Raw genomic sequence first — 12,095 nt, 5'->3', positions numbered from 1 at the left:
CCCACCATCTCCAGCTCCTCTAAAGTATCCTTCATATGCACGACCACCGGATCCACATCCTCACCATGACTCAGTGCAGCCGCTTCTTCCTATCGACTATTTCAAAATCCACTGAACTCATCGGAGCGGCGGCCGGCGGGGATGCAGGAGATGCAGGATGCTGAAGAAAATACTGCTGCTGATGATAGCGGAGATGATCATGACGATTAAGCTCATAACGTCCTCCCTGCAACGCCGTCTGTCTTTAACAGCAGTCTGTCTCCACCTGCTGGACGATAAGTGAACAGCAGCAGCGGAGAAACGCGTTTCATCCTGTCGGTTCTGACTCCATTCATCATTCAGGACTGTTTCTGTTTTAAGACACATTACTGAAGAATCCAGGAGAGATGAGGACAGGTGTGATGCGGCAGATCGGGATGCTCATCCCACAGAGAGGACAGAAATGAAAGAGGATGTGACAGTAAACACGTGGCCTGTAAATCTGTGTGAGGGTAAGTATCAAGCGTTCACGTAAAAATTGGATTATTTTATTATTATTGTTATTCCACAAAACCAATATGTTCCATCACACATATGAACGACTTATCCAACATCAACTAAAGACACTGTGTCTCTACTTCACCGTCCACCTCCATGACGCTGTCACAGCCGCTCTACTGGACTCAGTATTTCTGCACATGTTCTGTATACAGATGGTCTCAGGTATTGTAATATTTCTGATGTGCTTTAGAATGTAATTTCTTTATTTTTATGTCCTTTTATTGGATCAGGCTTCTGCTTGCTTCATCTCTTGTGCTGGTTCAACATGTGAGTTTCTCCTCGGAAGATCAGTAGAGATCATCTTCTATTGATGAGTTTACTTTATTTCGCCTGATAATGCTTCACTCCACTGCTTCAAGTGGAGACCTGAGCTGTTACATGGAAAGAGAAAATGAAAGACCTGTATGATCTGCAGTGCTGGAACGCCTCAGCCAAAAATGTGTTTGTCGCCCCCTGCTGGACAAAGACACCGAATTATCTTCTGCTTCCAATCAAGTCAACTTGTTTGTTTCACTGATGGAAAATCCTTAAGACTTCTTTAAAATCCTCCAAATTGATCTATACAAACAAAAGCTGCCTGTCAATTCACTGAAGGACTTTTGTCTGCACACATCACACATAAACTTTAAGTTTGTGATAATATAATGGCATGTAAAGCTATTGTAAGTAAAAAAAAAAAAAAGGATGTAGATGAAAAAGTAAACATGCTATTTGCTGATTTTATCAAAAGCTCCGCAAGAAAGAACTAGAAAACGGACTTATTAATATGAGGATATATGACAGCATAATGTAAGAATGGATCCAGCACAACATGACGGGAATCAGCTTTGAGATAATAACCAGCTAAAGAAGCATTGGAACGTATAATGTAAGCTTCACAAAGACAGATGCATTTCAGGCGTTCATGTGACACTACATGCCCAAATATATGAGGCGACCTCTGTGTGTATTTGGAAAAATGCCACAGTGATAGAATCAGCAAATTTACTTTTTAAATGATGAAGTCAGTGTGTAAATATTATACCCAGCTCTCTGAAGTGAGGACTCCATGCGTAGAAACTGATATTTTAACTCTTACTCTGTTTTTGAAAACATGAATCGAATGCAAATTATTTTAAGGCTTTTGAATAAGAAACCACGAGAGCTCATAAACCATCGTCAACCAGCATCATCATGTTGGGAGATATTTTATGCAAAATGAGGAAACAACAGGTCAGCTCACTCATTCATGACTGAATTCAAACACCCCACATTTCCCTATTTTTTCTAAAAACACGTGGAGCTCTTAGAAAGACGTCACGTTCTTTGCATCCTCACGTGCATCTCCAGCATTCTGGCTCCTCAAAACTGAGCAAGCGGGTGCATAACAGGTGAAATCAGAGGCTGTTGTATGTAGCATCTGCAAGGTGGTCTCAGAATTGTCCATCTACTCATAAACTCCTGAATAACAGTTCACCAGAAACAATACAGACAAAGGACCGAACATACCACAGTGATGAGGAAGGAAAAAAGAGTTAACAGGAGTAATTTTAAAAGGTATGTACTTCCCATTCATATCAACATTCACCATGACATAAATAAAGTACTGTCACATCAGGGGTAATGTACAGGGGGTGAAAAACCCAATGACTGAAGTGTAACACAGGCAGAGAGCAGCTCATTTCCACCATCGACAGGACTGAGTGTGCTGTGGAGGCTGTTGACATGATCAATCTGATTTGCACATGGCTTCTACTCGTCTCTGACTGGTCCCATCAGGATGAAACTAGCTTCACAGCTGCTTATTGCTCATGCAGGGCTTAAAAATTCCACTCGAATATGCTTTAAATACGGATTTACCATCTCAACTGTCAAACTCAACAAGCAGCTGATGGTCAGTCCACTCCCACGTTCCGACCTGCATGATGTTTATGCAGCTTCACTAATGCATGAATATTAAGCTGATTTCATAAACCTGTAATCGGTTCCTAACACATCATGTTGATTCTGTTTTTCTAGGGCTGTAAACAGGGTGATTCATCTCCTAATCATTGTCTGCATCAATTGTTTAGTCTATAAAATCTCAGAGAAATAGTGAAAAATGAGTCCAAGGTGAAGTCATGCAACGTCTTGTTTTGTTTGACCAACAGTCCAAAATCTGAAGAGGTTCTGTTTACTGTGAGAGAAAGCAGAGACAAGCAGCAAACCCTCACAGGGACACTGACACCAGAGCAGTCTGACATTTCTGAGAGCAATATCAACTAAAGGGCTTTATTTGACACAGGGCTGCTCAGTATTCCAATTGATTTTGTTCTTTGGTGTAGATTTCTGGACAAAAATCACTCAGATTACAGCAGTGAATTTGGGGCTTTCTCGGTCCCTGGGGGCCCATGGTAGCTCCTGTACCCTGTTGGTAATCTAGCCTTCATTTTTTTACAAAGCATTTTCTCCCCTCATGAGATTCTCTAAGGAGGAAGCGGATAGGACAAACAGACCATATGGCTACATTACACACAGCATCACATTAACACCCCCTCCTCTCAGAACCCCTGAGTGCTTCACACGTACAGACACGAGCCATCAGTCAAGTCCTCTACATCATTCACACGTGACGTCATTTGGTCCGGGCGAGCTATAAAACAGGAACCCACATGCGTTGTGTGTCTGAGCGATGATCAGAGCTCATCGTGGCGCAGCAGCTCCTGGCTGGGCTGGATGAACACACCCTCCATGGAGCGCCACCAGTTGTGCTGGTTGGGAGTGCTCATGCCGTGCACCTCGCGCTGGCCGCGGATGGGGTGGCCGTACTGCTCGCCCGTCACACTCAGAAAGACGTCCGTGCCCACGTGTTTGAAGCGCACGGCCTCGTCGCGCTCCCAGTGGTCGCCGTCACACTGCACCGCCCACACGTCCAGGTCGTCACCCTCGCCGTTCTCCCCAAAAGCACTGACCTCCTGCAGGCGACACAGGCAGGCGGAGGAAAAGAGAGATTTGTACAGGGGTGATGGTACTGGCCAACAGAGATCTGCTAGAAGGAAAACTACACTCTGCTGCCCCCTTAGCCACAACGATTCACCAACACTAACAAGTATTGTGTGTGTGTGTGTGTGTGTGTGTGTGTGTGTGTGTGTGTGTGTGTGTGTGTGTGTGTGTGTGTGTGTGTGTGTGTGTGAAAGCCTGATTATTCACCACTGTCATCCAACTACTAAAAACATAAGTACAACAGTGAGTGTGAGCCTCTGTCTGACCTGGTTATTAGACAGCGGTGAGCTGAAGTGGTGTGTGTGGAGGTTTCGGCCAGTCTTCATGTGTGTGATGCGGATGGCCTGACCGCACTTGATGGCCACCCCGCGCTGGCATGGACGGTTGGGCTTCCCCCGAATTTGCCAATAACTGTTGGCATCATCTGCGTTCTCCACTCCAGTTACAGACTGTTGTCCACTGCCTACACACACAAAGACACACGCACATACACACACACACACACAGTTGTTCAGGGTGTTTTTACACCTGTGCTGGCTTGCTGTAATTTGATTGGGCAGGTGATCGCACTCAGGTGCAGATCAAAATAACCACACTGAGACCCTTCAGAGGAGGTGGTCTCTATCCTGTCCCAAGCCAACTCTGGCACAGCCTGCAGCGAGTATTCAGTCAGTATTCAGTCCAATCGTCAGAGTTAAACTAGAGCATTTTGACAGCATGACTGTATTTCCTCCATTACTGGCCAGTATGAACGTACAAATATCAGTTATCTCACCAGTTAAATATATGTTGTTTTTTCAAAATAACACACCAGTTTATCCTGCAAACCGTTTTCTTCTGAAGTATAACACTGACACCTGCTCACACTGCTGTACCGCCATGTGGGCATTGTCTTTATGCAGAATGTTGATGCAAACACATTGTGAAATTCATAACTGATAAAGTCTCCAAATTACAGGTATGTCTGCAAAAACTGGACACTTAGTTTCTATGACTCTATCACAAAATACCACCAAAACAAATTTAAACTTCAAAACTCTTTTTTAATACTCATTAATGAAATCAAATTGCACAAAGTGTGTTTACAATAAATCGAGTGCTCTAAATTCAGTTATGTAACTTATGTACCAACAGGCACATGTCCCATTAAGACTTAGCAGCGGTGTGTGATACAGTGTATCAGAACAGGATCTATTAAAATTGATCAGTGTCTAAACTTGTGCCTATTGTAAGTGTGAATGCGTGAAGAGTGTCGTGTCAGCCTTCTGTCTGTGGCTCAGTGGAAGCTGATTTGCCTTCACTGTTCCTGTATCACTTTCAGACCCTCTATTTGAATAAATGTTCATGTCACTTATCACCACCTGTCGTGGGTGTTAGCAAATGTACAACAGATTCATATGAGTGAATGCATGACAACAGATGTGCTTCTACAGCTTTGTGGTTGGATAGATACAATTCAACTAATCATGCATTGATAACAGCAAAGCTCCAGAGAACCAAGTTAGCACAAGCAGCCAGAAGTGATGCAGGAAATCTGGATGGTTTCCTTTCAAAATTATGCCAGTAAGCCAAGTAAGCCATCTAATTCTTGTAGGGAAATTATGTAGTTGCAAGTGGAGCAAATGGGAGTAATCTAAGCATAAGACCAAGCCATGAGAGGATGCATGTAGGAAAAAAAAATGGAAAAGACTACAGAACTAAAGGAAGAATACATAACAGCAGGGTCAACAGAACTGTTAAACATAAGTGAATAAACTATCATTTTATCATTAAATCACAATTGTCATCCTACCATGGGGGAGATGTATATGACCAGAACACTCTTCTAAAAATATAAAAATATATACTGATACTTATGAAGACAGCTGAGAGCAGTTATATCATTATATAATATTGTTATTATATAATTTCTGAAAAACTCTTGACATGCAATACAGTATGTCGTGTCTTATAGACATCATTGTGGTCTGATGACATTTGTTTGGTCAATCTAACATTTTCAACTTGGTACAATATTCATTTCATGATGGGCTTTACTTTGAAAGGTTTGACCGGATGTCCGGTGATTTACACTTTGGAGGTATGACACCGGTGTTAAAGAGAAATAGAACGCCAAATGTATCTTAATTAATGCCAAAGCTGAAAGTATGGGTATGGTATATGTTACAATGTGTGCAGACAGACCTGTAATTGACATATTTAATTCTTTGGACTCGAACATGAACCGGTTACTTAGCTGACATCCTGCATGACGCTGTCATGTAACGTTATGGGGACAGCGGTGCCAAACTGCATTGACAGAAATGACAATTTCATATTATTCTGCTTGCCGGGCAAAATCAATAACGCCAAAGAAATTACTTAACAAATCTCGAAAATGAAAAGCAGCTCCTCTTAATTTCGTCGCGGGACACAACCGTTTGCTTCAATTACATCTCAAGTTATTTCTATTTGTTCACCTGTTTACCTGTCATTCCCACAGTGCTCCTCCATCTCAACAGACCGCATTGGTTGGCGGTTGTGAGTGGGCATTATATATACAGACTGACGTTTTATGAAGCTGAAGACTGCTTGCTCAGTGTTCTTCATCCCAAGTCTACCACAGAGTCAAAACTTAAAAGGTCTTGTCATCGATATGTGCTGTTGTTCGTGGATGTTTGCAGATAAGCAAGGCAACTTTAAATCCCCCATATTTATAATGGAATTCAACGACCGCTCACTACAAACAACATACGGTCCAGTTGGAGAGATAAACACAACCCGTTTCATCTCATTTCTTGTCACGACATTAAAAGCTAGATGTCTGTGAATGTGACACCATGTGAGATCCACGGGAGTGAAGTTACCTGAGCCATATTTGACATCGTGGGAATGCAGGCGGACGTTGTGTCTGGTGTTGAGCAGCTTGACCAGTGAGCCGCAGGTCACATAGTTGAGCTCCGACTCTCTTCCTTCACAGTTTGACCACAGCAGCACGAACAACAGTGATTTGACCAAGACATGGACAGCGCGAATTATCTCCATCTTTGTGTCTCTGTTCTCATAACAGGCAGTCACTGGGAGAGAGGATGAACGGCAGCCACTTTCAAACGTTATTGCTGATTTCCACCAATCACAGCTTGACAAGTCCTAAAATACGGAACTAAATGTCGACATGTGATTGGTTAATGTTCGTGTGTATGCGGTCGTGGTTAGTTTCCTTGGTGGCAAACCGGAAGCGGGGATCTAATATTTCAGCCTATAATATTTAAGCATCCTATACTGCACACGGTGTTATTATAGCAGCAAATAAGTGGCCCGATAAAGACAGATAAGGGACTGGGTGCTTTTCCACAATCAAATCAGATGAACTGTGTTCAGAATAAAAGCAGGAAACAATGTGAAATTACTTGATAAATAATTTTTAGTTATTCATTTGAACAATAGCTTACAGCATCAGACCATGATTACAGAGGTTTAAATGTTTAAACACAGAACAGGTAGAAGATAAAAGATAGTGAGGCTGCAACATGAACTGGGTCTGTATATCCAAACTTAAAGGAGCAGTCTGGCCTTTTAGTAAATATGCTTGATTGCCAGTAAACCCAGAATGAGATAAGAACACTACTGGTGTTATCATTGTGATGACTGTATCGAGACACCCGAGGTCAAGTATCTGACACCAGCTTTGTACAAAGACGTAACAGTACACTGCAACCTGATCCCTATCAAAGCAGGAAAAATGCACCTCCTGATTTCAAAACCCTCATTGGTGAATAGCATTCAGTTTAACATAAAGGAATGTAAAAGTCTTATAAGGCAATTGCAACTACCACAAGTGTGTTACACTTTGAGGAATCTTTATTTACTGTTTAGTTCCCTGCAAAGAGCCATTTCAGGGATCTGAACAATATCACTTTATATCACCAGCATCATATTGTGCTTAGTTGTGTATCCTGTGTGAATGAAAACATTTCAGTCCTAAATGCCTTGTTTCTATGCACCTCTTGCTCCTGTAGGCTACTTTGTATACCTCATGTCAACCTTTCAGGCATTAATCCATTGTAGTGACCACCTGATCTTTGTATGGAGAACAGCCCAAACAATACAGGTCCACACAAAAGACCTGAGGTGTGGAACTTCCACACTTTCAAACAAATGCAATGCAAGCCATGAACGTATTCAGGATGGATAAACTTTGTTTAAAGTAAAGGAAGGTTTGAAAATGGTCCCTGCTTGGAAGTGTATGAGTTTACCACATGACAAACTTTGATCATTTTGAAATAATAGTAATAACGATGGCAACAAAACAGAATGGAAGAACATATTTAATTGTTCAAGCATGTAGTAAGAGTTTTAAATCAGTACTTCTGAGGGTGGGGGACATACAAAAATAATAATAATAAGTGTAAAATAACTGCCCAACTCACTTTTCAACTTTTTGAATTATGTAGAGCTGCAGAAAGCCTCATCGCTCATATTCAGTGTTGTGGTTTCCAGCAATATTATTATTTTTTTGTTGTTACTGATGTAGTTGGCAAACAATGACAAAATGTCACAGCTGAATGTATAGCTCGTTATGTTTATTCACAGTATATACTATCAAACCTCTGTAATATATTAATACTGTATATACAAATAAACATTTGAACAGTGCCTCTATTGGCCAAGAGAATTACCACCTTGCTTACTCTTAAAAACCGTAACTAACATCACATGATGGTCATACATGTACAACACTGCTCATTCCTGTGAAGGCTTTCTTTTATTCTGACTAGGGTTCCTGCTTTGTCAGCAACACTTCGTCAACTGGTGTGGACTGAACTACCTGCACAAAAACACCAGCAAGACGAAAGAGATGATGATTGATTTCCAAAGGAATGAACCACAGACTACACCAGCGAATATCCAGGGCTTGGACATTGAGATCGTGGGGATTACAAATACTGAGGTGTTCACCTCAACAACAAACTGGACTGGACAAATAACACAGACACCCTGTACAGGAGGGGCCAAAGTCGTCTGCACCTGCTCAGAAGACTGAGGTCCTTTGGAGTATGTAGGGCACTGTTAAAAACATTTTATGACTCTGTGGTGGCATCTGCAGTTTTCTGTGCAGTGGTCTGCTGGGGCTGTGAGAGCTCTGAGAGGGGCAGGAAAAGACTTAACAAACTGGTCAGGAGAGCTGGCTCTGTCCTGGACTGTCCTCTGGACACCGCCGAGAAGGTGGGTGAGAGGAGGATGTTAGCCAAGTTGACATCGATCATGGAGAACCCATTCCACCCCCTGCATGAGACAGTGCTTAAGCCCCCTTAAGCAGCTCCTTCAGTAACAGACTGCTGCATCCAGTCTGTAAGAAAGAATGCTACCACAGATCTTTCATTCCTGCATCTGTCAGACTGTTTAACTCCAGCATCATGTAATGTAGCACTGTGTTGATGCTGTCTTTCTCAATTTTACATCATACCCACTTTTGTTTGGCACTACTGTTTCAATGCTAATATAAACTCAAATTATCAGTTTCACCTGGTGCAATTTTTATGCTGTGCAATGAAACTATTTATTATTCATATTGGCAACTGCATTTTTATAAACTGTATATATTGTGTATATACATAAATCCAGTATTTCTCAAGCGAAATAGTATTTTCTTAAGTACGATAGCATTCTCAAGTGCAATACAATACATGTCATGTCAGTGTTTTTTCTCGTAAGACTACTAGCAACAGTACTTCTCTACAGCAGTAGGATTATTTGGCATTTACTATTTTTCATTTTTCTATTTTGTATCTTTTAAACTTTTATATATATATATACCTCTTACGCCACTGTGCCTGCTTTTTGTAAGCTGCTGATTGTAATGAATACATTTCCCCGGTGTGGGATCAATGAAGTCCTATGTTATCTTATCTTATCTTATCTTATCTTATCTTATCTTATCTTATCTTATCTTATCTTATCTCATGAACCCAACTAGAAGTCTGTTGAGTAAAGCTATTGTATTGCGAGGGCTCATGATGTGATGGTTCACTCTTAAGGAGAAGACAACAGCATGCTGGAGAATGATAACTTTCTTAAGCAACTTTTTACTGTTTTCCACACTTTATCAGCTTCACAATAACAACACTTCCTTGTTTCTAACTCACATGTGACTAAAGTAACCAATCAGAAGCTAACAGGACTTTGACTGAGGTAAATATGAGGAAATCCACAGAGGTAGATTCAGCAAAATACTGTAAATTGGTGATAAAAATAAATATTGAAACTTGTAAATATGTGAATAATTAACTGTGTAAATTGAATACTGAATGCAAAAATGTAAATTAAAAGAAAAAAAATGGGTTAGTTGGTCAGAAATTAGAAACTCCATTTTGTATCTCAGCATTGAAGATTAAATTGTATTAAAATGTATTCTCAAAGACACAGCAGACTTTCATCATAGAAGAAGTTGTTTATATCGTCTGGAGGGAACTTTGACACTGGATTAAACTAGAATGTCACAGTAAATATTATTCATGCTGTCTGTGCTTGTAGTCTGGGCTGCACTAATTCCAAATATATAAAAGATTTATTCTCAAATGCCATCGTAGGTCATTCATATTATATCTACATGTACATAGTCCTGAACCCAGATATGTCATTTACCTGAACTCCTTCTGCTATGACAAACATTTTACCTTTAAACAAAGGATGTTTTTTCATGTCATATCATACACAAAACCACATGTTGCATTCCAAAGTCAAAAATGATTAGATATGAACACATTACAGCTTTCATCTTCCTCACCGTGGCTTTGCAGCACCTTGGCCAATGGCTGAGCATACTGGCCTGTACCAAATTGTACATCAGGTTCCAGCTACACAACTGTGAGTAACTGGTTCATTTAAAAGAATATTCATGAAATATAAATATTTAAAATATAGTACATCAAAAACTGAATATACTTAATAATCTCTTAATTCTGTTACTCCATAATTAATTATGTTCATGTGGAATCACATTTTTAACTCTAAGTACTTCAGGAGAGTGTGAAAACGTTTAGAATAAGACTTGTACAACTAAACACATGGTGGCGCTATTGGCAACATGTTTCAAGCAAGTTGAGCAGCAGAGGAAACGCATGAATCAAGCAGGATTTCTCCAGCATGTGTTTGAATTCGTCTATAGACGCTTTCATGCACAGTCATAAAAAAATAAAAATAATAATCCTGCAACAATTCAACGACTCAAGTTCTTTACAATGAAAATTTGGGAACTGGAACCTAAAAAGCTTAAATAAAATAAAATAAAATAAAATAAAATAAAATAAAATAAAATAAAATAAAACCAGAGCAACAACAACAACAAAAAACCGGAATCAAATACTACAACGACGACAAAAACAACAACAACAATAATAGACCTAAGAAACAGAAGAATGCTTGCAGCAATCAAACTAATAAATAATATTAAATTATAAATATTCTCCTATCCTAACAACACGACAATTTAATGACTGAATATCGTTCTAAGAGTTTGAATCTGCAAGTGAGCGGGAGGCCGTGAACGCATCGTGAGGCTGGTCAGACTGGCCAGGTGAGTTTCCCCGCGGCTGGGATCTGGGATCAGTTTTCTGTCGCGCTAATTGCCAACAGTTAACCTACAGTGCATAGTGCTGCTGACCTGAGATCAGTGTGAGAGTGTCGGAGAGCAGAAGGAGGGTGTCAGACAGGATGTTGTTACCTGTTTCACTGAGCTGAATAGACGGAGAATTATCTTCAGGTAAGTCCGCGTCCAAACAGTCAATTCGTTGTGTGTTTTTCGCTCTTCACGGCAGGAATGTGTACTGTACCATCTAAAGCAGACCAACGACGTAGATTGTTTTTGTTGTGTTCCTCAATATTAACTGCAGCGCTTTGTTTTTATTTATTTCTTTGTTGTTGTTTTTTTACATTTACACCGGTCTACCGTGGAAGCGGCGGTATGCTGAGCCTGCTGTCTGCTACAGCCTTTTACAACCTCAGGAAAAATGCTTGTTTCAAAGTAAACCAGCATCTGTCGGTCAACATTAAATATGCTAGACGGTGCCATTAATTGGCTGAGATTTAGCACTTTCATATCCACGACCTAAGTCCCAACGACCTGCAGGATATGCTAACATCCTATCTGATTATGTCCCCTTAAAAGGTAAACAGCTAAAGATTGATTTTTCCTTCTCAGAATGTTTCATTTCAATGATTTCTAGGTCTAAAAGGGTCAAATATCCAGTATTTAAATAGCAACAAATCAGAAAAGTCAGAAAAAGTCATATAATTTTGTGAAACTTCAATATTTTTCTTTCTTTCGTATTCCTTTGATATTCTTGATGCTGAATTGTTAACAACTCTCAGATTATTTTAGCAATCAGTGAGTCCCAGCCTCTGTACTAACTGCAATTGTACAACAGACATTTAGTCTGGGAGTTGTCACAGAAGAGGAATTGTCACTTAATTCAATTCAGCTTTATTTCAGACTCATAAGACCCTATCAGTATAAATATATAGATATATATATTATAGATATATATGTCTCTCTCTGGCTGCACGGTGGCGCAGCAGGTAGTGCGCGTGCCTCACAGCAAGAAGGTTGCCGGTTC

The 12,095-nt window shown here is 40.3% G+C and overlaps 1 protein-coding gene across 1 annotated transcript; it reads right to left on the bottom strand.

Annotated features, from left to right (window-relative positions):
* Nucleotides 1-2,066: 2,066 nt before the first annotated feature.
* sdf2l1 (stromal cell-derived factor 2-like 1) lies at nt 2,067-6,605 on the bottom strand. Its single transcript, XM_070964838.1, has 3 exons — nt 6,348-6,605; nt 3,768-3,964; nt 2,067-3,473 (listed from the first exon to the last, which is right to left on the bottom strand). Exons 1-3 carry the CDS (start codon nt 6,523-6,525, stop codon nt 3,195-3,197), a joined length of 654 nt encoding a protein of 217 aa, XP_070820939.1. The 5' UTR covers nt 6,526-6,605; the 3' UTR covers nt 2,067-3,194.
* Nucleotides 6,606-12,095: the final 5,490 nt, after the last annotated feature.

This window comes from Chaetodon trifascialis, chromosome 6, assembly GCF_039877785.1.
Source record: "Chaetodon trifascialis isolate fChaTrf1 chromosome 6, fChaTrf1.hap1, whole genome shotgun sequence".
NCBI lineage: Eukaryota > Metazoa > Chordata > Actinopteri > Chaetodontiformes > Chaetodontidae > Chaetodon > Chaetodon trifascialis.
Note: the sequence above shows the minus strand (reverse complement) of the source record. Positions and strands in the feature narration are given on the sequence as shown.